At 42.6% G+C, this 27,122-nt stretch overlaps 1 protein-coding gene across 5 annotated transcripts in view; it reads left to right on the forward strand.

The window, feature by feature from the left end:
• NRG1 (neuregulin 1) overlaps positions 1-27,122 on the forward strand; it is a 182,396-nt gene that overhangs the window by 46,107 nt on the left and 109,167 nt on the right. For 4 of the 5 annotated variants that reach the window (XM_080574336.1, XM_080574333.1, XM_080574338.1 and 1 more), the window contains exon 5: positions 1,577-1,627. The exons of the other annotated variant lie outside the window; for it this stretch is intronic. In XM_080574336.1, the coding sequence (XP_080430462.1) occupies positions 1,577-1,627 (51 nt within the window). The remainder of the gene's footprint in view (positions 1-1,576; positions 1,628-27,122) is intronic. 5 annotated transcript variants of the gene reach the window in all.

Genomic DNA, 27,122 nt, shown 5'->3' on the forward strand with positions numbered 1-27,122 from the left:
TCTTGAGTGGTCGGTTTCCCTGCCTGTATCCCTTCCAGTGCCTGCTGTTACATTGCTGCTCTCCTCTTATATTGCTATTGTGTCACTGAAGAGAAGGAGGCGGGCATGTTCAAAAGTCTGGCTTCATTCCTGATAAATTGCTGCACTTGCAGACACAATGCCAAGCAGTGCATCATGCTGTTGGCCTGAAGGAGAGCAGAAAGCAATAAGTTCAATGGCTGCTTGTTGAAATATTCTAATATGCATCTCCATGGAGCTCTGAAAAAGTCTTTGCCATGTGACTGGATCAGAGATCTGCTCAGTGCCAAACCCACCCAGGTGCCATTTTTCCCCCTGGGCCCAGACCAATTCAGCTTTCCATGCCACTAACAGTATTCACCTGCTGACCAAGAGTGTCTGGAGTTTAGGGCATCACTGACTTTCTCTAGGCTTTGCAAATGGAAATAAATGATGAGCGTGTTGCTTCTGTAATTGAAGATAGGCTGTTTGTAAGATGCTGATGTGTAAATTGTCAGGATCTAGGTCTCTTGAATACTTCATCTTTTCTGCTTCATGCGACATGTTGCTGAATATTTCACTAAAGAGCATGCAGAATGCCTGACCTGCTCCTTGCGATCCTCAGGCCGGTTGTTAACTGCCTTGACTTCATCCCTCTACGCGGTGGCACATCACATTGCTGCCTGAAGCTAATGGCTCTCTTGCAGACTCCTCCTTCCAGCTGACAGTACTCCTCAAGCGCACTTCTCAGCTCTTTATTCGTGCACGACACTATGTTCTGCTGGACTCAAGGCAGTGAAAGCCCATGCAGCCACCCAAACACCTGGCCCTGCCTTGCTGTCTGGTTCAGTTTCTTACTGCTCAGGAGGTTCAGCCCCAGTTTGAGGCTGTCATGCTTCTTCCATACACTTTTCTGAGTGCTGCCTTTGTGTGATTTCTCTTGAGAATGCTTCTCCTTTTTCCTTTCTTCGCAACCGCTTTGGGGCTGGTGCTATGTCCAGTTTTGGTCTGGAACATGTCCTGCTCGCCTTTCCAGCTACAGCTGCCTCCAGAGCTGGCAGCACACATGGACCCCGCTCTCTGTCAAGCCACAGAGGTCCTTAGCCATAGCTGTGGTAGCCCTGGAGTCCTGACTGCCCATTCAGAGTAATGATAGAAGAAGATAAGCAACTAGTGTTTCCTGGGTCAGCTTGTGGAGCTTCAAGACACGCTGCTTTCCGTTTTCCTCCAACACTGTCAACAACAACAAACAGCTGAAAACTTTGCTCTCTCTTTGCCAGTTTTCTCCTGGGTTTCCCTCCCAGGACTATGGAGCATTTTCTGCTGTAATTGATTGTTCACAGTGTGCCTAGGACATGCTGTACCGACTTTGAAGTTCTTTGCTTTCTGGACCTATTTAATTTTTTTTCCTCTGCTTTGGAGGGTTTCTGATTACTGCAAAAAGGAAAAAAAAAAAAAAGAGAGAAAGAAATAAGAAAAAGAAAGCTCTTCTTGGGGAAGATGTTTGAGCTCCTCCAATATAACAGCGTAGTTGTGGCTTTATTCTTACAACTTTGTTGTTACCTTCTGTGTGTTGCAGAACCCATGCTTAGGATACGAGCTTCAACAGAAGGAACAAATACTTCCTCCTGTAAGTATATACAAGTTGTTTAAATTATTGCTGGCAAGCTCCTCCAACACATTTTATAATCCATAGCTCAGCAAACAATGTGCTTCTATCTAAAGCTACAGTAAGGGATTGGGAGTGACTGGGCAGGATTCCTGGACCTACAGATATATCTTCAAAGGGTTGTTATTTCTTATTATATGCATACATGTGAGTATAACTCTCAAAGTCACGTCCTTTTCAGATTGAGGGCTAACCACCTTCCTTTGGAAAGGTCTAAGTGCGTATTTGGGCAGGACAAAAGAGAAGGAAACTGCTCAAGTGTTTCCTACCTGGATTTCCCTTCCCCGCCTTCCCCAGGTGATGTGTGACTTCAAAAACCATCCCCTCTGCCTCCACCTCCACACACCCTGGCCCTAGGGTAACTGGAACATCCTTGAAGCCATCCATTCCCAGCTGGAGTGGATTTCCCTTCAACCCTGTGCCAGCTGGTGCATATTAGAGCTTTTCAGGGTACTTCCCCTGTACCAGGCTACCCTTGGGAACAGAATGAGGAAGGTAAGGGCATCTCCTTGTGCATCTTAGCTTAGCTGGGCCATAGGACTCTTGGGAAAGAGATGGAAGGTTGTTTCTCTGCTCATCTTGGCAGCACACTGGGAGCTTCCAAGTCATGAGTGATGAAGGTGACTCTTTTCTTCCTCTGTAGTGATGTTTCCCAGGGAAGCATGCTTTCCAGCCATTGTGCTATGCACTTTCACCCTTGAAAGCCATCAGGCCCATCAGGCAGAGCCTTTCATCTTTTATTTAGACCCAGACCCACCACCTGCTCAGCCTGGCTTTGTGCAGTCTAGGAGGACACTTCATACAATAAAAGTCAGTGGTGTTGCAGGAGGTAGGGTGTTACCTTCTTCTATGGCATTATGTATTGCTAGCTGCCAGAAATGTGATGTCAGGTAAAATAGACCAGTGTTGTCATTTTACCCTGATAGCTCCAGTGTTCCTATAAAATACAGTGTGTGCTCTATAGCAATCTATACAAAGATGCCCTTAACTTTCATCTCATAGCTACTGTAGCTGCAAAAGAGGAATGGTCAAAGCCAAGTCCCCTGACACAGCATTCTGAACATTTTTCATATTTTATATGAGACACAGAAGGGTTATTTTTTGTAGATTTTCTTCTCAGCTATTAGACCGATAGGTGTTTTAAGTGTGTCTTGAAGGAATTTTAGAAATCTGATAGGTTATTTAAAAAGATCAAAAAGATTTCTGCCAGCAAGGTGAGAACTGTAAATGCTTTTGGTCGCCTTTTTCCTCCAAAGTATAGCAGCAGGGAAGGCAGAAGTAAGTCCTGGATCAATTTCAAACAGTTATTTCTTTCTGTTTTGTTCTCAGTTGAATTTATGTAAATAGGGAGTAATAGCATCCAAGTCACTAAAATAAGTAATGGGGGAGAGAGAGCAGCATTGGACATTGCTGTCTATCTGGTGTAGCAAAAGTACTACAAAGCAGGAGGGAGCTGATGTTTATTGCTAACAGATGTGGATGTCTACTCACACTACAGAGCAATGAGGGAATTGAGTCCATGTACTCATTCAAAAGTTGCTTAGAGCTTTTCTTTTCTGAATTTCAGTGGGACATGTCCATTTCACACTTGTCACTGTCAATCTTGTAACAGCTACAGGAGATAAAATAAACTGTTTCCTTCCACTTCTCAGACAATAGCAGATGTTTCAGAGAACATGCCAGCACTGTCACTGTTGGCCAGACACTGGGAAGGACCCGAGAACAGCAGATTGATTAAGTAGGCTCTCTCCCCCGAGCTTTCACCAGTGAACAGGCATGTGTCAGGCTTTCCTTTTTGGGAGTTCCAGTGACAGATATGCAGAGCAAAAATTCTCAAAACATCCCATCTCTGCAGGACACTCCACAACTGACTTCCCAAAAATGAAGGTTGCTTTACCCTTTTATGTGCACATGTACTCCAAATGTTTTGAGAGTGTGAGTCTCCATGCTGAAGTAAAGGAGAAGAGGAAGACACACAACAGGCTGATGAGTGGTCAAGTAAATAATCCAAGGGTAGTGGAGAAAATTTGTGCTTTTGTGTCCTGTTTCATAATGTGAGACTTTGTGACACTGGCGATGATAACAATGCCCCTTAACAGGTAAAAATGCTTCCCAACTTCCTTCCACCCCACCCCCAGGATTGTTCGGTTTATTTTACACTGTGTAATATTGAAATCTAAGTCAAAACTTTCATTTTCCTTGACTGTGGAGTTCTCTGTTTGTTTTCCCTGCTTAATGAAGTGAACAAACCAACAATGATTAGAGCCCTGTGTGCTCTCACTACCAAGGACTGTGGAGGTCATTCTTAAGCACATCAGAACAATTTGAGGATGGAAGACATTTTTATCCCCTTGCTTTCAGGGCTGCAAAGCTCTGAAACAAGTCTCTTATGATCGCGTAATTTTCTTTTGCTCTGGAAAAAGTAAATCTGATACTTCACCCTAGTGCCTTGGTTTTATAGGCTAATTCAACTGTATTCAAGACTAGAGAAGAAAAACGTGGAGGTCTTTTTGGTCTTCTGGGTCTTGTTTTTAAAGGAATTTTGGTCTTTTACTAACAAGCAAAAATAGCATACATATGGCAGTCCTGTTATTTAGAAAAGTGGTCCCAAAAGCTGCATTCTTGTTTGTAAACTTGAACATACCTGGAAAGAAATGTAAAAGCAGTGAGTCTTCCAGGGTTAAAATCATCAGCACAGCACACAGCCTCCTGATGGGGGTATTCTGCTGATGGAGGTATGCTACAGGAATATATCAAGGGAGTGGGGGGGAAGAGAAGAGGCTGGCTGCAGGGTGTCTATGATGGTCGCATCCGCTGTTGGTATGGGAATGATCTACAGCATGGTACAGGTGTATAGACCATCATGACAAAACCCCTTAGCGTACAGTTTCTAAGATCAATAACAGTTTAGAAACCCATGCTTGGAGGGTTAAAATGACTATAAAGGAGTGTATTTCTGGCTAGCCATCAGGAAGAGAAGTATTTGCTTAGTTGCATCTTGCAGCATTACCTCCATGCCCTTGTTTGTGCTGCCCCAATAAGGGCTGCTTCCCATAATGTCTGTGGAGACACATCCTCGGGAAGAGACAGGGCACCCTGTGTAGTGCCTGCTCCAGAATGGATTGTCTTACTCTGGCATTCTCAATTCAGATTGCCCGCTTGTGCCAAATGGTGAGCCAACAACTGTAAAGATGGATCTGCTTGGAGTATATTCTTTGTTTTGTGACATATGATATGGTGCCCTTCTGGGGGACGTGAGTATTAATGGAAAATGGGAGGTAGGCTTTTTCAGAAGAGTACAGAGAAAGTTTCTTTAGATGACCAAATGTTGGTCATCTGTCCCATAGGTTAATTTAACCTTATTTTCACTCAAACTTTCATGCTTGCTTTTTAAACCTATGCAGAAATTTACATATATATATATATATATATATAAACTGAAGAAGAAATATGTCAGTTAGGACTGCTCATCTCTTCTCTCTGGAATTAATAATTTGCAAGCTCCAGGCCTGGCATAGTAAGATACCTTCTTAGCATTTCATGTTCTCATAGTACAATAGCAAATTCCAACCTGCATATTAAATGGAAAGCAGATACAGCACACAGCACGTAGCCTTTTTGCCTGTCACATTTTATCGTGTAAAATATTGAGCTGATTTGTAAAAATGTTCTGTGATGAACAGTAAAACTTTCTCTGACATGGTGTTAGGGTCATCAGTTTATAGGGTATTTTTAACAGGAATATTTTGCATCTGCAAGGCAAGAAGCCTGGCCAGTAAATCATCTGTGTCCTAAAATCTTAAGAGGCAAGTTAAATTTCTGCTAGTTTCTGCTTTCCTTCATCTGCTGAATTGGACCCAGTCTTCCTCCCCCATACTAGTTTATCTTGTACCTGACATAGTTTGCCTTCAAAAAACATGCATTTTGTCCAAGAACCATACGAACATGAATTGTCACTTTTAGAAGACAAAAAGAAAAGCTTTGGATCCTGATGATACAGGCTTTATGTGGCTGTTTCTTCTGTCCTAAGGATCCTTATCCAAACCTCTAAATCAAGTAAACACAGAATGGATAGTGAAACTCCTCTCTCAAGACTTTCCTACTTTCTGAGGTCTGTGTGAACTGCAGTTCTTTTAAGATATAACATGACTTCGTGATACCTTACAGGATACCAGAGCAAAGTATATGCAGAGTTTCTGCACTAAATTAGTTTCTTCTGGTTTGTTTGGCTTCATTCGAGTGAAACAGCAGAACTGTTTTAGGAGAGTGCAGTAACAGGGCAGAGTCACTTAGGAAGAGGATGGGAAGAGGAAAAGACTGTAACCAATTGAAAAAGCTAAAGGAATTCAGATGGTGGAGGCAATTATTCAGGTTGAAGTCAGACTCCTGACTGACTCCTTGCTCTTGTAAGAAGTTAGTCTGACATCTTCAACTGTGGGCACGTTACTCACCCATTTCATGGGCTCAGAGGCTGCTTCTCCAGGAAAACCATATACCTGATGAATTGGTGGGACAGTGGGTCACAGGAAAGCGCTATACCACATCATGCATTTTGCTTTATTATTTCAATGTTTTTATTTCCCTGAATAATCAGGTGCGGAGAAAATACTTTGCACTGTTGTAAGGATACAGTGGGTGAATAAGGGAAAGGTCAGATGACTAGTTCTCTAGTTCTTGTGTAATATAAAATTTAAGTCTCCTGGTTAGTGGAATGATACTTATAGAGCAGAGATCCCTGTTAAAACATGGTAGAGCATGCATTATTTTCCAGTTTCTTTCTCCACAGTGGACACTAATCACAATGGACAGCACAGTGGTAATTTCAGCACCCTTATGATTTGATCTGGCATGACAAATCCTGTTTCCTGTGTTTAAGTTTTGCAGATAGGGCAAACTCTTGTGAATAGATAATATTTCCCAGAGACACAGCTTTCAGCCTTCATGTGACTCTGGTCTAAGGCTGATGTGACATTAAATGACAGCTACCAAAACACTTAATCTTGCAGGGTTCTCTGTAGTTATGCTCTTGGTTCCCTAGCCTTGGTCTTCTGTTGGCAGTGGGGACCTGAGCTGGGTTAGGCAGCTCCACAGGGAAGACTGCACACGTCAAACTTCTGAAATAACACCACTACTAGAAAGTCAATTTTCTTCTGTGCTGAGGTGTGGGGATTTTGGGTAGTTTGGTTGTTGGTGGTTTGTTTTGTTTCATTTTGTTTTGTTTCGTTTTCCACCAAAGAGGTCACAGAGATAAAAGGCAATGAGCAATATTAACATTGGAAGAAGCTGATGTAACAGTCACAAAGGAATCAGTGGAACAGTTTATAAAGCTTTAATAGAGTTACAGAGTGGAAGGGTTTTTAGGACATCAGCTTTAGTAATCTGTATATTTGCACATATAGGTATAAATCTATAAGGCTAGCACTTGCCTCAGCATTTCTATATGATGAAGCAATAGTATTTTATGTATAAAGATACACACATATATAGGTTTTAAAAGTATATGTGTATAAGGATGAAGGCAAAGTTTTGGATCTGTTTATTTCAGACTGCTTTCCTGATGTCATGGATTACACCACAAAAAGCACCACCAACCACGTGACAGGCTACTCCACTAGCATACATGTTGTAAAAAAGCCTGGAGACTTTTCTTTTGCTTGAATTGTTCCTGAACAAATTTCACAGACCCACCTCCCTTTGCCTTTAACATAGTGTGGATCTTCCCCTCTCCAAGGTTCTCACAGAAACTCTTCCCATCGTTCAACAGAAGGGGTCAGAAGGGTTAAATATTTTCTCAAAACTGTGCTTCTAAGATTGCAACTCAAATCCAAATGTAAACCTGGAACATGTATCTCTGTGGGAGTAAAAAAAAAAAAAAGTCTAATTCTCTGCAGTTCAGGATGTCAAAAAGATATTATTTTTAAACATCAGTGGCAGCCTGGGGTAGGATTGCCTCTGTGGCACAGAGACCCATGATTTTGATGGTGGTATCTACTCCGTAGGATAATTGTGACCCTGGAAGGCCTTGCACCTTCTTTTCCCAAGAAAACTCTAATGAATGTACTTCAAAAACTGCTAAAGATAAGCTAAAAACTGAATGTCTCTTCACTGGTGGAGTGGGAGACACCTTCACTACAGGGTAGCTGGCCAAAAGGCAGATCATAAATGCTCCTTCAGCTGAATCTCAGGGAGAGGAGAATGTGGGCTCTATTCCTAACATTTTTCAGAATCCCCAAGCACATCAGAACCTCACTTTCTGAAACCCTGTAAATTTGGATATGCGAATTTGGCTTCAAGGGTCTGCTGATAAGACCTGGTGTCACTGAGGGCTTTCCAGGGGCTCTAATCACATCAAAACCTTTCCTAACAGTTTATGCCTTTTTTTGGTTTCTTCTCCCCACCATGTGCTGAAGTTACATGTATTATGTACCCAACAGAGACCCAAATCAGCATCTTTCTGTTTTGCTAGCCCAACCTATGCTGACATGGAAGATGCAAGCTTGAGCACAGGGACCTGTTGGTGGTATGACCTTGGTCTTTTGGTGGCTGTGTCTTCCATGGGAAGAATTCCGTGGTGCTGTCACTGTGGCAAAAACAGGTGCTCAAAGATGTATGTGTGCTGCATGAGTACAGATTAAGATTAATACAACAGGCAATTACCAACTTACCCCTGAAGTCCACAAATTCTGTTAATCTCTTTATCTTCCACCTATTTTCCAACAATACCTGCCTACCCCTTGAGAGACTTTGCCCTCAGGCACCCCAGGTGAGACTAGCAATACAGGGTCCTCTGCATCACTGTTGGTGGGAAAGTCACAAGGAAAAAGGTAGTTCTGAAGGGATGTGGGTTTTCAAAGCTGAATTGCTCAGCATGCCTGGAGGTTTTGCTGGGCTTCCTTTGGCAGAGAAGGACGTATACCTGATTTTCTTGGATGGTGTGTGCTGGGCTTTCTATTCCACATTCTCCCAGGGGAGATCTTAGGCTGCATCGGCTGTAAACAGAGACACTCTATGGCATTGCAGGGCCCTGCTCCATGAAATGTTGTTTCAAGTTAGTGGTCTGGCAGTGGAAGAATCTGTGATGAAGCAGAAATGGATGAAACACAAGCAAGTCAAGAGACTGGGTCTGATGCTTTGCTTTCATGCTGAGCTTCCAGTTCAGTCAGTTCTAGTAAACCACAAAAGGCGGATGCCATTGTCTAAGGAGAAGGAACAAACTTTCTTAGAGAGCAGTAAGGGAAGGGAAGATACCCCTCAGAGTTATTTGCCTTGCCTCCTAGGCTCTGTTGGTTCCACAGCAGGAACCCATGGAATCCCATCCAGTTTAATAACTGGAAGTGCCTCAGCATTCTGTTGGATTTGTTTCTAGATGATGAAATCAGAGGATTACACAGCAGTACATAAAGGATCAACAAAAAATACTCTGTTATCGTCAAAATAACTTGTAAGGTTTGTGGCTTTGAGTAAGTTCTGCTTTCTTAAAAATAATTCATTGATAAGTTACTTTTTACATCTTAAAAAAATGCAAACTGCATGTCAGAAGTTATATTTCAAAAGCCATAGGCAGAGCACAATATACATAAATGTGATCTTTTCGTAGCATATATGTATGTATATTTTCGTAGCTTTGAAAAGCTATCACTGTATCCCCTCATTAACTTCTCCACACAGTGTATGTTACAGCAGAGACTCAACTTGCACTATAGCAATTCCTACCAGGTAAATAAAAAGCAGTGAATTTCCTTCATGTTTCTATTCTAACGTATTCTAGCAGTGCAGTGGGAGCCAAGCTAAACCCTTGGGAAGAAATTACCATCCCATCTTTCATGTCCACATCTCTTCTAAATTGCCTTTTGGTAACCTCTCCTAATTGGATGCAAAGTGGGAAAGTTGTATCTCCTGTGACTTTCATTATCAAAATGTTCCCGCAGGTTCCTAATGGTTTCTGCTGTTCTTGAGATTCTCCCCCTGTACAGCGATGAGAATGAATCACTGTACTCACTACAGCAATTAGAGAGCAGCTTTTTACAGCCAACTTCCCACTAGGTGTACATCCTCCTAAATATTTAGAAGTAGTTAGCTAGTCAGTAATTTGGAGTTACACCTGCAGTAGTGTGGAAATGCATGGCAAGAAGCACAAAACACCCAGGTTTGTTTTTTTATTTTCTTTTGTTTTATTTTTCAAAAAGCTGTGCCCTGGAGGAATTGTCCTTTACGAATTGTCTGATGCATGTCAACATGTTCTTTTGGTGAATATATATATATGTGTGTATCTATATGTATATACATGTATATATAAAGGTGCTTACATTTCTTTAGATTTCCTGTCCTGACTGCCCACTCTTCATGCTAGTCATTTCAACTATTATGAATATACAGAGCTCATAGGTGTTATTAGTAATTATATTAGTCACAGCATCTAGCTGTCTGAGATCTATAGGCAAAATAAGTCCAAGTATTCCCTTCTGTAGGGATCTGCTTGTTACAAGAGATGAAACTTTCCATGGCCCTCCCATTTCCAAGCTGCAACAAACCCTGTTGCAAACTGAAATAGCACGGGCCATTTCTAATTTATGATGGATGATCGTAAAGGCAAAGCCTAGGGTGCTAAGTGAAGGGAGGCTGAGGGTGCTAAGTGCACTGGAGTGCTGGAGCAGTGTTTGCCCACTCCATCATTGACGTGCTTCCTTGCATCATTCTGCCTCTCACCAGCTGCTGCTTTCCAAGCCACCTGGGCACATTACGAAGGACTGAGTGCACCGAGACCCTTCCCAGGCAGCAATATGGGTGCCACCCTACCAGCTCAGCTCTCTTCACTCTAATAAACAGTCCTCCTTCATTATCCCAACAGATGTTGCAACGCCCAAACACTCCTGGGTGACTTTATACCATATCAGAGGGAATTCAGCAAACAGTCATATTCGTGCCATAAAACTGCCATCTGGATGGGCTAAGACACAGCCTTCCCACAATTTAGACACTGGGACCTGAAAAAACACTGGTATAAATTATCTTTAATGAAGGGCTCAGCCCTGTCTCCTTCAGGCTGCCCTGTCTCTTTCCCCACCATGGTGTCCTCGTGGGGCAGAGAGCAGCTGGCATCACACCACAGGCCTCCTGAGTTGACCGACATGGTCCATGCACTGAATCCTTATTACTGATCTTGAAAAGAAAGATGGGGCCACGCTCAGTACTCTCCAGCCCCAAGCCAGCAGAGGACACAACTGTTTTTCCAGCCCTGAGCATCTGGCTTTTTGTTTGTTCATTTGTTTCTGTTTTGTTTATTCAGCACAGAAAAGCTCCTTGCTTCAGAGCTACAAATGTTCAGCACTGATGTCAAGTCAGGAAGGATTTGACTAGACAGATCTCTGCAGCCTAAAGCTTTTACAAAGATTGCGCACTGTTGAGCTTATCTTAAAGTTTAGCATTTATACATGGGGTGGTAATAACCCTTCAGAAGGTAATGAAGTCATTATTTTTCTGAGATTTGGAAAGTGGAAAACTGAACTCTATTACTGATATTTTTCTGGTAATATTCACGATGATCTGAAACACGATTCATAATAATGCAATCAAGTGTCTGACAGGTATTTAGAGATTCTCCCTAGAGCTTTCCAAAAGGTCAGCAGGTTTGCTAGGGAGTATTACAGCAATGGCTGATTTTTCAAAGCAAAAGATAAGCTACACTCCAGGGAATTTTTTCACTACTGTCTCTTTTGCAGGCAGATATCTGGCTGGTTATTCTGGCTGTGGCAGAGGCCACAGCTACCTACCTCATAGAAACGTACTCAGTAAATCTTCTGCTTGCAATTGTGGCACAGACTGTCAGTTGTAGGAAGATTTTTTGTGGTCTTCTCAAATTAGAAGTGAGCTAACCACATGTGAGGCTTTTGTCTGTTTGAAATGTTTGTGTTTTAATGTATAGAAACTGGGGATGTTCTTTCAGCTGTAGCTGAAATTCTGTCATATCCTTCTAAGTGCTGGCGTCCAGTGCCCTGGGGCATTAGTTGAACAGTTTAGTTACTGTTCTGAGAGAAGAGTATGTTTAAATGTCTGGTACATTAGCCTGATTAAATGCCATCCCCCCTGCTTTTCCATTCCAAGAAAGTCCAAAACTAGCATTGATTTTTTTTTGTTTGTTTGAATTCCTTAATATTTAATTTAATTTTATTTAAAGCAATACGAACACAGAATATTTCCACTGACTCCACAGGAGATATTGGGAAACAGGACTGGAATCTAACCTTGTACTATACTCTGTATACCATTAGTACGACTTTTATTATTTCCCTAGAACTACTCTTTCCTTCCACTTCCCAGTGGGAAATCTTTGGATTAAAACAAGCTGCAGGCTATGCAGAGTTCCTGAATGTTTTAATGATCTATGCAAAACCCATTAGTTGCCACAATGGCAACTACTGCTTGACAGACAGTAGGATAACAGTTGTCTCAGAGTCTGCAAGATGTCAGAGGAATCTTAAACACTAATTTTGCAGGAAGTATGAACAAGTGCCTACAGCAGCAATGTAGCTCATTCAAATGTATGTCTGTCTGTCTTGAGGCAGAACTAGTATTTCATTTTTCTGATGCGATGAGCTTTGAATTGGTTGCTGTCTCTGATCATAGGCAAGCTACATACACAGAATAGATGCTTGTAACTCCTTTAGATATTTGTCACTTTGGAGGGAAGGAAAAGATAAGAAAGGTCCAGGGAAGGAATGCTGTGAATATGGATTCTGTAGTTTCTGTGGTACTTAATTCTTTAAGTACTCAAGCAAATGTAGCTGTGATCCCTGAGAATGATGGATCAATCCCAAACTTTGTGGGAGGTAACAGGAGTCTGAAATCCTCTCTACCTGTGTTCAGACAGCACATTAGGGCTGTGCACAGGGTGAAAGTTGCCTCTCTCGGAGGGCAGGGCAGAGGAAATTACTCATGTCTTGGGGACTGTTTACCTTAACCTGTTCCAGTTGCATGTTTCTGTCAAATACAGAAGATCTGAAGGGAGGGTATCAAGAGGATGGGGACAGGCTCTTTTCAGTGGCGCCCAACAACAGGACAAGAGGCACTGGGCACAAACTGAAGCACAGGAAGTCCCATCTGAAAATGAGAAAATATTTCTTTACTGTGAGGGTGACAGAGCTCTGGAACAGGTTGCCCAGAAAAGTTGTGAAGTCTCCTCCTCTGGAGATACTCAAAACCCACCTGGACATGATCCTGTGCAACGTGCTCTGGGTGATCCTGCTTGGCAGGGGGATTGGACCAGAGGCTCTCCAGAGGTCCCTTCCAACCTCGGCCATTCTGTGATTATATGATCCGTGCTGTCTACCCCATGACTTATGCATCGTACACCAAGTGTGTAAGTGACCTCTCTTGTTGGCAGCAGTGCTGCGAGTGAATTACACTTTAGAGGACATCAGCTAAATGTCAGCACTTTACTAATTCTTTCAGCCAAATGGACATCTGGCGAGTTAATGTGTTGTTGTACTTACTGTTTGAGTTATGTATAGAAAATATGCAGTAAAACTCCAGATAATTGGATGTGGATTACATTTGCAATTATATGTTCACTGGATAATATGCATGCATCAGAGACCTAATATTCGCCCCAGCAAGAGAACACAGCTATAAGGCAGGCTGAGCAAATGGGGCTTTTCAATTGAAATGTAAATGTGCAAATGAATTTTTTTGCACACATGGGCAGCATTAGCAGATCTCCACTCAGGGGTGCAGGGGAAGAATGGTTTCCTCTGAATGCGGTAGAAATCTGTTCCTTAGGAACAGGATCCTCAGGATCGATTTTATCCTGAGGAATAGCTCTTTTCGTCTATAAATATCTTGTAAAATATGAGACTGTCATTCACAATAGCCGTACAGCAGCATGGATGAAATACTGGATGGAGAATCTTCTCTGGATGGAAAAAAAAATAATAATAAAAAAGAGTGAGCCAAAAATATTATCACCAAATTTTTAAAAGAAGGTGTGAATCAAGTAGCTGTTGTTGAAACACATCAGCTACCGTTGAAAAACTGACGCAGGATTACTGAAAATTTTGAAACTTCTTTAAGGAGAAAAGGATTCTTAAAAAAATACTTAAGAAAAAACAGGGATCAGCTAACTTCCTAGAACAGGAGGCAAGCAGAGAATGGGTTGTCACTTTCGTTCAGATTTGCTGCTCTCAAGTGCTTCTGCTGTATCGCCGTGCTACAGGGGTGGCTGGGTGCAGGAAAGGCTCATCTCAGCAAAGAGAAACATGTACGCATGAACTAGCATTTCTGCTGAATCTTTGTCTCAACCAGCTATCACTGTCCATTCCTTAAATGGTGCTCTATCTTTGGTGTCTCCCCTTCTGTTACTGCAGGAAGTCATCAGTGTGACAATGGCTATTACAGCATTTATAAGGAATGCTCACAAGTAGGGGTCCCGTAAGTCTTTCAGGAGTTCTACATATTTTTCTGACCTGGGTTATTTCTGGCTTCTTTCTTCCTCAGCTCTAGTTACAGCTCCCGTCTTGGCCTTCAGTAGCTCTGCAGAAAGCAGGTATTTGGGTTGATTTTCAGCAAGGTCTCTGCGCATCACACCACCTTTCTTACAAGGGCAATCAATCACTCTACATATGACAAGACAGACCAAGGACATGTCGGCCTTGTTTTTGGCTTTTCCTGAGACATATAAGCAGAACAGTGTATTGTGTTCAGTCAGAGTGATGAATGAAAAAGACTAAACCTTTTCCATCTGTAGAGACAAAAGCAGGGGGAAGTAAGGGAGAAATCAGAGAACACTGATTCCTTCTTGTTGAGACTGAAATATCAGTGGCTCTCGTATTAGAGTCCCATCTGCCAGCTCGTGAAGCTGATCATGTGTGAGGCATTTGTGCTGCTGTGCTTCATGTCCCTGACCCGCCAAGCCCAGAGACCTGTCTCGGGCAGCAGGCAGCAGTTGGTGCCTCTGAGACTCGTCTGATGCCTCTGCTAAGTGAGTTTCCTTCTAAGCTGTGACTGTGAGAGGTAACTCAGCCTTTCTGACTCATATTTCCCCCCTCGTTAGATCTGCGGGGCATCTTTTCTCTTCTGTAATCTTGTTTGGTCACTGTCTCCAGCTCCCTCCTGCTCTCCCATAGCAGCCACCACCTCGTTGTGCCACAGATCAGGTTCCTCATCATGAGGCCACCCAGAGTCCAGTGACTTTGGAAGGGGGCTGTCCTACCCAACAGAGACAGGGCAGACTGGACAACGGACGATTAAACCCTAAGCCAATAACTGGAGCATAATCTTCTCTCGGTGTGCCTCCTCGTCTCATTCCTTGTCTACATGGACTAGAAACAGCTACAGCAGCAAGCCACGCAATCAAACGTTGAGGCTGGAGTTGCATGCCATCTCTGACACCTTGAATAGTGTTCAACATGATTGATGTGGGAACACAGAGCACCAGAATGTGACAGTGCTTTACTGATTGCTGTCTCTAACTGTGGGCAAGGCTGAAAAATAGAGAGGAAAATGCAGAAACAGTCTTCAAGGAAAGCTGTGGAATTGCTTTATTACCCAGCAAATGTCTTCCTTGCCTTCTTGTGATTGATGATTGACTTATATGCTGAAGTAAGAGGCTTACTAGACCTTGCATAAGAAGCATTTGGTTTTGTTAGTGCTGTGAGGGAACACGTGTTCCCGTGCAACTATCAAATCTTTTCTCTTGACCTGAAGAGGGCCCGAGTAAATAGGTGTTTCTCAGCAGCTGATAAGATTTTATTTTTTCACTTCTTTTTCCAGATGAGGAAATACATATATTTTTTAAGTGTCTATTTCCCACACGGTAGACTCTGATCACAGAGGCCAAAATCTCCTGGCAGGCTGGAGAGGTGTAATTTGGCCTGCTTCTGGCAGCCTGCAGAGGTCCCTCCCAGAGCTCAAGAGATGGAGAGGGACATCCTGATCAGCAGAAGGCACTCCCTTATTGTCTCTCATTGTAAGATCATAAACTGAAAGGCTTTGGGGGTCTCTTTGGCCCATGTGAAATGCTGAGCAGAAGGTGTGTGTTAGTCTTTTCAAGGTGTCTAACAGACCTCAGGATTGGCCACAGTTTGATCTGATTATGGTTTATTTGTCTCAGAGTAGACACAATTAATATGTGGGTGTAAATACAGGGAAAATATGTCTTCAGGAGAGAGCCAGCACAAGGCTTCTGTCACTGATGTTTACCTTTGCCCTGTTGTTTCATTTACTGTGATTAGAAATTCATCAAATACGTCCAGAGAATTTGCATGCTTAGCCTGCTTTGGAAAGAGGGGATTGTCTAGCTGTGGAAGGAGATTATGCAGCAATTTCCTCCTCAGCAGAGCAAGACAATGAATCTGACTCTTCATTATAGAGGAAGGATGAGTAAGAACGGTTGCATTTCCTGTGCAGTGAGAGCAACATGAGCCGTGCTCCAGGTTCCTCTGGGAATTTCCATGATTGTGTCGATTTCAGACATGGTGCATAATGTTACTATGAGAAAATGTAGATGTTTGAAAAGGAAACTGGGAAAGGGGAAAGGGATCGATTCATAAAATGAGGTGTTTGATCTCATCTAGAAAGGCAGCTGTACAGGAGAGGACAGAGGCTCAGAGTTAGTTGCTGGAGCTTTTTAACTCGTGCATTAATTACCGACAGCAGCCATGTGTTACTGAGATGACTGTAGTTTTTAACAGATATTCTCACATTTTCTCAGCACCAATGAAAATACTTCTCTGTGTTTTTGCTAGGTGGGAGGCTGTAAAGGAGGCGCACAGTTACTTGTGTTTGCTAAATAAATGAAGGAGAGAAGTCCCACAAATCTGCATCTCTCTCCTGTGTTTTCACACTCCCACTCAGGGTGAACACAACGTAGTGCTGATGGCCAGACATCAAACATTCCCTTGGTGGTTCCCAGAGCTTCTAACAGACATGCATCTCTGCTTCCTTTTTTCTAAATCATTTACTTGAGGGAGTTAATACATCTGCAGTTGCAGAAGTGTATCAGAGACCACATTCACAAGGACACATTCTGGGATGCTCAAGAAAGACAGACAGTCCAGTAAGGGCATATGAGCAAGACACTGACCAAAGGAAAGTTTTCTTGAGCAACCCTGAACACATCCTTTAGGACCGTTATAAAAGAGAATTGCAGGCTGGGAATCCCATACTTGCACTTGGCCCCTGAGGGAACAGCCCATGAACCCAGAGCACCATGTGTGGACACCCCAGAGAATGCCCAGAGAGAATTCCGCTGCCTCAAAACTAAAAATATTTCCTACTAGGATTAGTCCGAACACTGAACAAAGGTTGTTCCATGCTCATTTGCTGAGAGAGGTGCTGTGCAGACATCCAGGCTGTTGGAGATGACCCAGATGGGATGGTGGAATTTGTCTCCAGTCATGCCTATCCCACAGTCCTCAACACATCACTTAAAGGAAAAACTACCTCCCCAACCATCCACCCCCCCCCCCCCCCCAAAAAAAAAAAAAAGGGAGAGGGGGAACGTTCAGTCATCACTGAATAAATGTTCTAAATGTTCAACATGTCTTTCTACAATCCACAAGCTTTAGGAAAAAAGCTTCAGTGGTTCATCTCTTTAGGGTAGAAAATGTTTCATCTTTTTTTCTGCAAAGCTGAACATTTCTTTCAGTAACTTGGAAATAAGTTTCCCTAAGACAGCCTGCAGTGCTGGCATTGAAATTGTGCTTTTAGGAGAAAAGGAAACTCCCCCCAAGGGGGAAGAAAAGGGGTAGCCACATCTGTTGATTTTTAAGTAAACCCAAAAGCTGCTATTTACATATTGGGTGAAGCCCACCATGGTAAAAAGGTCTAAAGAACAGTTCTGGCTCATCCAGCACCATCTAGGTTAAGAAATGTAGGAGAGCCTTCACTGATGGGCAGGTGCAGGTGGGAAAAGGGAACTGAGGTGCATAAGACCACATGAAAAGGTGTGCCTATGTGCCAAGTTAGGCCCATTTTAGATGCCTAAGCACATTTTTTTGGAACCGTACTTTTTTCTTCTCATAAAAGAAATGCAGTGACTGCACATGCCTTATTAAAGGATTACTTGTTTGGCTTATGGCCATAGAGGAATAATTCTTCTTATTGCTCAATAAATCAAGCCACTGTCATTTTAAACACTAGCTGAATTTCTGATGGGAACGTGAAAGAGTTAACTTTACTGCTGTGGTGTTACTGTAGCAATAAAATAACAGCAAATTTGGGGATCATAAATTTGATCCCCTCTTGCAGGATATATTTGGAGCATAGAGAAAATCCTTGTGAAATTATGCACTTTCTGTAAACATCTGTCTCTTTTACTTGGAAAATATACTAGTTGAAATGTGGACTAGTAAAGTATAAGTAAGATGCATGGATGAAAGCAGAGTGGTGCCTTTTGAATTCATAGGCATTTAAAATAACTTTTTTCTAATTTTTTATGAAGAGTCTTAAAATGCTAAAAATTCTTTGATTTCACGTAATGCATTTTTTCTTACGTTTCATAAGAAAAGAGATGGAACGGGTTGGCGCTTTAATTTTCATTGGTGGTTTCCTTCTCTTTAAAGTTGTCTTTTTTTTTTCTTCTTTAGCAATTGAAAGCTTTTCTTTCTTAATAGTATTAGCCGAAATAATTACCGAAAGATTTCTGTGTGTCATCTGAGTACAGTTTCCCACATTAAAACCCTGTTTGCAGTAGGGAATTTGTCAATGGCAGTGGGCAGCTGAAGAGGCTGTAGTTAAATGTTACCACTTAAAACAGAGAAGGTCATCTCATCATGCACAATTGGTAGGAAGGAGAAACAGCAGCTTCTTGCCAGCAGGAAACTACAACTGAGAGCTCACAGTCAGCGGGGTGAAGTCAGGGGCCATGACCTGAATGGCAGATGCTGCGGCAGCGCTCTTCTGCAGCTCTTCTTGTCCCTGACCTGTTCAGTTACTACAAGTGATCTGGGACAGCGAAGTTTTAATGTTACATGTTCCAGATTTCATGCAAACCCCTTGGTTCTTGCTCCAGACCAAGGTCTTTCCCTCTGGCCTATGAGGAAGGAAGTCTACTTACATCGTTTTGGTGTATCCCTGTCAATTCCTGTGTGACACGTGTTCCCACACTACGTGGGAAAAGCTCCAGATTCTTCAGCTTTCGGACAGCTCCTTGCTGCTTTTCACAGTTTTAAGATTTTAGACACGGTATCAAGGAGTTAGAAATTTGTACAGAAAAGGAACCTGTTGAGGAGAGGGAAAAAAAAAGAAAAAAAGAAAGAAAAAAACACCTAAAAGTGTCTGGGTTTGCGTCTACACAAAGGCATCCTGATAGGGAAGCTGGTTTGAATTAATTTCTGTGGCTTTAATCCATGCATCTAATCCGTAACTTTATTACTTGTTCAAGTCACACCGTATTGTTCTGCTGTTTCTTAGCCTTTGTGTCAGGGGTTCTGGCTTGGTATCTATATTTGTATGCAGCATAGTATGTTGTTCAGGATAACTAGAAAATGAAATCTGAAAGGCATTTCGTGAGCGTGTGTGTGCAGATATCAGCTTGACAGATACATGTCTGCAATGATAGATCATTGTTCAGTATGCCAGGAAATGAGCACTTCTGGCCTGACTTGTCTGATATTCCTTGAAATCATAGGATGTGTGTGGGGATTTCTGCAGTTCAGTGTGAACACTGTGTTGTTTCTGTGGGAAAAGGGCTTGATAAAGACCTTCACTTGGGGTCCTTTGTCTTGTGCTGCTGTCTATACCTGTTTCCTCTCTGCCTGTCCTCTAGAGACTTCTGACTTGCGTAACTGCATTTGAACATAATCACATTCGTGGATCAAAGAAAATACAAAACCTTACAGTCACAAGTTAATTCTTCCCGGAATAACTCCTACAGGTTGACCACAGTTGCCTGCCCCAGTGATAGTTTCAGACCCCTCATCCTGCCCTGCTTCTGTGATTTTCCTCATACCCGGTATTATTCAGCTACTTTTGTTGGCACTCTTGGAAACTCTCTCATTACCTAATGCACCAGTGAGCTGACTGTTGCTAGTAGCTACAACTTACCTCTACAATGGTAGGCAGTAAACCTGAACTTTCTAGCAGCTGCAGCCACATTAATAATGCATTATGTTTCCTGTAACTACGTACATGCACAGAGATTTTATTTTTTTTTGAAAGAGGTGGAGGGTGGAAGGTGGTGGAAACAGCTACAGCTCATTATTAATGCTGACTAGACCTCAGCTGCATAGGTTTTTAATTAGCCCATGTCTAACCCTAATAGACACTGTTGGGATGATACTGGCACTTCTTAAGCTGGCTAGTGCAGGAGGGGAAGTGTATTGTCTGCTCACACATACATTGCGTAGTATTACTAGCATATATTCAGCAGTGCAGGCCCAAATTTTAACCTCTTTGTTTTCCAGTGCTCTTGCTTAAATCTCAGTCACATTGTGTCATTCCAGACACCTCCAAAGAGTGATTTCTGTGCAGCTGAGCGGGGCTGCTTTCCTGATGAACCCATGAACTGATTCCTAAATAAGGAAAGAAATACAGTATAGAAAATTTCATGTATTTTTCAGGTGTTATTAACAAGGCCTCCAGAGAATCATTTCAATTGATGAGTGAGGCAGGATCACCGTCTTTACTCTTCGAGGTGTAGGAAGTTCAAAATTCAAGACACCATGCCTTTTCCTTCTTTAGCTGAGCTTCATGCTCCTGGAATAAATAGAAACAACATGATGCCCATGAGTATGTCTGTCAGCCCTGGGGAGCCCTGGAGAGCCCCGGCCTGGAGAAGAGCTCTGCCCCATGTAGCTTGTGTCTTTAGCATCTGATTTATTTTGGTCACATCCTTGTTTTCTCCTCTAGCAAGAACAAAGCTGTTAAAATACATCAAAAACCCAGTAGGAAGGACACAGGGTTTTGTGTGAAATTAGGAACACAAAGAGGATTTGTTGCCCCTTGGCAGCTTTTAATTTAATTGGAGTTAAGCAGCGGTTAAGCAGTATGCAGGGAATTTTTGAGCAACAGGAAGGCTGCAATGCTCAAGTGAGAGCAAGCACTCAATCTTACTACTGCTTTGGCTGAGCGGGCTGAAATCTTGCCCACGCTGGCAAGAAATTTGGCCCCATCTTTGCAGCAGTCAATGTCTGAAGGAGTGCTTGAGTTTTATAGTGTCTGGCTTCAGACTGCAGGCCTGATAAGAAAGGGATTTAGGAACAGAGTTCACCTTGGGCATGTGTACACGAGCTAAAGTCATCAGGGACCTCTTTCTCCCTGTGGGCTGGGGAGGGGAAGGAGATGAGTGCTCACACTGACCACTACTAGGGCACGTAGGCTCCTGGGCATGTAGGCTCCTGTTCACATCAGAAGTTAAAGGCCAAAAGGCATTGTGTGTCTGCACCTAAGCATTTGCCACTCCTTTTTCAGGCTGCTAGTTGGCCTGAGAGTTGCCAGTTTTGCCACAGTGGCTTCCCTCTGTACCTTAGTGCCTGGAAAACCCCTTGGTAAGAGGAGCAGCCTGGGGTCTCCGGCGCAGGAGGGCTGAGACCTGCAGCCATTTCAGTGCTGGCCTCTGCAGAATGGTCTCAACAGCAGACAGGAGCAAACAGGGCAAAAACATTTGGTAGACCAAGGGCTGCACCAGTCTTCAGGAAACTATCACTCTAACCCAGCAAAGCCTTGAAGCAATGTTGTTTCCTTATAGCCTGTAGGTGCTCATTGCCACTCCCCACCATCGTAGCCACCTCTCCCACTACAGGCACAGCACGGCTGCCGTGGTGTAGATGAGCACAGGTCTCTTTAGTTGACTTTTTCTCTGAGAATTAATTTGGATGAGCTTGGCTGGGAACATAGAACACAGGGTGATCCCTGTCCTGCCAGCCTGGCCCGCCCTTTCAGCTACTCTTTCAGAGTAAATGCATTTCTTCCTTAGGCACCCCCAAGAAGGAAAACAAGAGCCTGACCCCTCCACCCACTTCACGTAGTCCTTTTGCCACTCCACAGATTCTGTGGTGAAACACAGGGGCATAGAAGGCATCCCTGGTAGACAAGACCTGCAGTTGGAATGCACGAAATGCCGCAGGAACAAGGAATCCCTCAAATGAAATGCTGTTTGCTATGAACTTGTTCTGTTGTATCTGTATGTACAAGCAGGCAAACACCCCCATGCGTGCTTTCCTTGTCAGTAGTGGGGATTAGAAACAACTGGTCTCTGTAGCAAAAGTTCTATTGATATGCCCTCCTCTGCACTACTGTGAGCTTTGAAAACAGGTTTTTTGCTCTGTCACTGCCTCCTATGCTCCATTCCTCAATTGTCCAATGCCTTGTGGAAGGCGGTGCTTCTAAAATTTCACCACTGCTCTTGCACCGCTCAGCAGCAGTGACCACCATTGACCTGTGCTGTGCATGTCAGTGTGTTAAAGACAAGCAAGTTTTGATGAACCTGTTTTACCCTGGTGTAAGGGTCTACTCAGTGTCTGGAGCAGCACAAAGTCTGCTCTGTGGCTTTAAATGGTATCAGTGAAATGATTATATAAATTGATATATTATATTATATTATTTGGAGCAATTTTGTCCTCTTGCATTTGACATGACCAAACCTGATGCAGGAACATTAAAGCCCTATGTATAAGAGTAACTTCCTTATACCACTTCATATTTTTTTTTTTTATTATTTCTAAATGGTGGGAGGTTTGCTTTTGTGCCATACCATACATAACACAAAGAGTGCCTGGGTGCGAGAGTGAGAAAGATGAGACAAGGAAGCATCTTGAAATTCAGGCTGGGGTTTGCATTCAAAACAGCTGTGTAATAAAAACATATTTGATTAGCCTACCAAAAACTTATGACTAGACATAAAATCTCCTTTGTCATACTTATTTGAATTCTTCTTAATTATTTGCTGGAAATTGACAACATATTCCAGCCAATGCCAAAGGAGTGATTCATGCTTTCTATGGCTTTCTGAATGCACTATGAAAGAATATTAAATATTAAATGGCCTTGATGATGCTAGGATTCTGAGGCATGATGAGAACTGTCATTTTTATTATTGTTGGAATTTTTGCAGTTATAAATGCTGAGTTGCTTTTATATTTTAAACAGCATACATCTCAGTTCTACTACCTTATCGTGAACATAATCAGACTACATATCAAAATGACCAGAGCTGAACCAAGAAGTGTAACTGAATGAGGTTCTTTATTAGGATAAGGCAGATTAGATTCATTATTTGAAGGTATTTGCAGAAGGCTGCTAAGCAAACCAGTATAACATTTTCTGCAGGCAAAATTGTGAAGCTTACAGATTATGAATGTGTAACTATATTGTAAAACATGCTTTACAGATCTAAGCCAGTAATATGTCAGTGGGTTATCATTAACATCTATTTATTTAATGATACAAAAATCCTTCCATGCAGTATTCTGGCTGCATGTCCTTGACTTCTTTCTTTTTGTTTTCCTAGTAGTGAAACTATTAAATATAAGGTGGTGATTTACTCTGTAAAAAAGTCCATATGTAGCTGAAATGTTGAAAACAACACTTAAAGTGAAGTGAAGTTTGATGCATTAAAGCTTTAAACAGCAGCAGCTGGGAATATATGCAAGAAAAAAATAATTCTGTCATTATGAAAAACTGAAAGGTGTAATAAGTAGAACCAAGATTTTTCTGAATAATGGGTATCTTGTTAAGATCTCCTAAGAACTTCTGCCTGTGTTAAGCCTTGGCTCAGAAAGGGCCTTAGGTCATAGTTTCACTATGCAGTCTTTGGTGAGAAGACCTGATCAAGGAATTTCTGTCCTCTGGAGCCTGGTCAAACCCTGTATCTTCCAATCTACGGTTGTGTTTTGGGACCAGGCTGGGGAGCAGTTGGTGAGCTTACCCACTGCTTTTAAACAAATAGAGAGAAATATAAAAGAAAAAAATAAATAGAAAAAAAAAAAAAGGTCTTAAAGTAACTGTTTTTATGTCAAAAATCAGTTTTATGATCCAGCTGAGAGCCTGGCCACATGAACAGTGTTACTGAATTAGCACAGGTGACAGAAAAGGGGTAGCAATATGAAGAAAGAGGCAGGAAAAATGATGATTTCACTGCTAAACCGTGTTTATCATGAAACCATGGCACTATGCTCCAAAATACCTTTTCAGTTCCTGAATTAGGCTTCGATTCAAAAAAGCACTTAGATATATGATCTAACCCATCTCTAATCAGGAAGGCATTTCACCACTTGTTTAACTCCATGCACGTTTAAGTACGTCATTAACCAGGGATCAATGGTGGTGGGATAATTCCTTGATTCAGGGCTTTCGGGACCTTTGCTCAAATTTTCTGTGTCCAGTGACTCCCTTAGAAGCAGGGGGACTGCAGATGTGAAAACATTCATTGCTGTGGCAAAGGAATGTAGGCTGTGGGCTGGCCTGCGAAAAGCTGTGTCTGTACAACATAGCAGTATTGCCACTGTCCAGCCAACACCCAGAAGGAATTTGCTCTGTCTCTGAATACGGTTGCTCAGATAGAGGCCAACAAATGCATTTGACCACTCAGGTACTGAGGTGGGTGGGAGTTAATGAGCAAGCCTTATCCCTGCAGTTGTAATGCTGTCTCTGCCAGACTGTGAGACTAGGAGACTCCAGTGGTGGGCTGGATGTGGTGCTCGATCTGAAGGAAGCAGAAAGCTGCACGGGTCTCCCAGCTGAGAGCATTACAGGTCTTTGCATTACTTAAATGCTCCTTTACCACATAGCAGGGCTAATTAGCATTAGCATGACCAGTGGCCTTTCTCATCCTCGTTTTTGCAACTGAGCAGAGGCTGGGCAAATGAGTCAATGCCGTTGATGAAAACCTCTGACATTTGTGATTTGATGCTCGATTTCTGTGCCTCAGTGCCACAAGCTCTGCTTCTGATTAGGATGAAAGAAACTTGGTGTCTCAAATTTCACGTGAAGATGAAAAGACTCAGAAAACCTTTCGGTTCCCCTGAAATAACAACCCGTTTTATGGCAGTTTTCAGTTTCAATTACTGGCTGCAGCTATTTAAAGTATAAACATCCCCTTGAAAAGCCCGTTGAAGTTCTGTTGTTTTTTTCAAATCACTGTTTTTGTAAGCCACAGTTATTATACTTACAGGAAAAAAAAGTTCCTGGTGTAAATGCCTGGTGTAAATGTTCATGTGTGGTGTCAATACAGGAAGTTCTGCCACAAAGGCAACATGATCGCTCTCCAAAAACAACTTTTCAAAAGCACTGAAGTTTGTATTCCATGCTCCAGACATTTCCAAGAAATATTTCTGACACACCTACGTGGGCACTGGAATAATTCCAGCACATTTGTTTTGGCCTGAAGGTATGAAGATGGTTTGGATATGGCCTCTTCATGTCCCTGTCTCCTCTGTTGACTGAGGGCAGGAGGTCTACCCACAGCAGGCCTCAGATGAATTAAGAGCACTAATTATTCTGCTGACATTGATGTATTTACCCTCACGTCTAAGACTGAATATATGCTTATGGGTTCTGTATTTGTAGTGCTCTTGTTTTCACTCAGTTTCTTATGGGCTTGGCATCTCTTCTCAGTTACATATGGCTGCAAATGACTAAAACATTAAAAAAATAATAAAGGTGCAAAAGGTGGTGGGAACGGGGAAAGACATGCAAACAGCAATATCACATGTATCGTGTTTGCTTTCTGCCAGGTGAAAAATGAGTTCTGCATGTGTGCGAACAATAGCCTGTTCCATTTTTACATTTGCAGTTCCAGTGACAGGACCAGTAGAGAAGCAAAATTAAGTTTTCTCTTTATGCCATTTGAGTTGAGAGATGGAGGTTTTAGTAAAAGGTTTTGGAAGGACTCAAAGGGAGAAAGTGCTGGCATCAGTCCAAGGGAGATGGATTAAGGAGGGAAGATTAGTGAAGCACTGAAAGGAGAAATAAATGGATCTTTTGCACCAAGTGTGATAGCCAGCTCTTCCCACACCATGACTGCTGGCAGTGATGCTCCTTATTGGGCCAGCCCACTTGCTGTGGGTCACCCCTCCATCTTTAAATAGTGCACTTATTTAATTTGGAGAAAGTGCCTGCAATCAATAAAAAGAGATCCTTTTATCTGCCTCATCAATCTCTTATTAATGAACATGCACTTTTTTTCTTTTTAGCTTCTTGGTTACAGTGCTTTTAATTTCTCAATGTATGGGGAAAAAAGGAAGTGCAATCGAACACATGATGGAGCATTTGATGCCACATATTGCTGCTTGTGTCTTTCTGAAGAACTGACATGGTCTTAGAGGAAAGTAATGGTCTGGGGGGAGATTATTTGTCCTGCACAGCTGTGTGGTCCTCTGAGCATCCTTTCTTAAGCTGTGATCCAGAAGACCTGCGAATAGCACGTAACCACCTGTGAAGGTAGTTACTTCCCTAGTGTCCTTGTAGCTGCAAGAACAGAGATAATTCTTAGATAATGCTTATTGTGGATTACACACACTTCGTTTAAAGCAGTTGGATATTTGAAATCCAGTGGTTTCCATGAGAATGAATTGCCAGGCCAAATTTCTGAAACCTTCAGCAGATTTGGGTGTGCTTTCAGCATGACTAAGAGGTCAGTTGAGCGCAGGATATTGTCGGTTATGGTTGTGTATCTACTCACGCTTCATTCACATCTTAGTGGCTGGCCAGAGATAGAGGTCCTCTACAGTGTGGTAATACATGATCTACCTCCTTTTAGGACCTGTAAAACTGGAGAAACAGATACAGCTTGTTCATTCTTATTTCAGGCTGGAGGTTAATGCTTTGTGTTTCTTCTTGAGTCTCTCGGGAATGGAACTTAGCAAAAATAATGCCCAGTTCTTTACAGAAACACTCCACAAAATGAAATTACAGTTTTGTAAGCCTGCGTGTTTCAACCTGTCACTTACACATGGCAAGAGTTCAAATCCCAGTCACACATTAGCTTCATTAGACTAGAATCACACCACTTTTTCCTGTAAACCGAGGGGATCCAAGCCACATAATAATCAGAAACACATCTTTGCATATGGACCTAACAGGCAAGTAATTTTCTTCCTTATCATTCCATACCGGCCACCAATGGGCTACCATAGTAAAATTTTGTTACCTACAGGCCCATGCTCCTTGTTTTCCTCTAGGTCTCCCTTTCTGTTAACCAGTTGCTGGCTGTTTTCCAAGGCACTCATCTCCTCAGACTGGGCCATAACCCACGGTTAGGCACGGCATGCCAGTGCTAGCGTGGCACTACAGAAGTGCGAAAGGCCCCGTACTGCATCTGCAGGACGGGATTTCCACCTTGCTTTGGGGCAGGGGCGGGGAATACCCCATCAACAAGCATGTCTTCAATTCATGCATGTATCTGCAGAGCCAGAGCCAGAGCCCGCCGGCCCTTGCCGCAGCCAGGGCGCGCAGGGCAGCGCGCTCCCTCGCCGGTACGGAGCGCGGGGTTGCGGTTTTTGCCCAAAAAGCCCCAAAAGGAGCC

The sequence above is a fragment of the Anser brachyrhynchus genome (genome assembly GCF_964034855.1).
Source record: "Anser brachyrhynchus genome assembly, chromosome: Z".
In the NCBI taxonomy this organism is placed as follows: Eukaryota; Metazoa; Chordata; class Aves; order Anseriformes; family Anatidae; genus Anser; species Anser brachyrhynchus.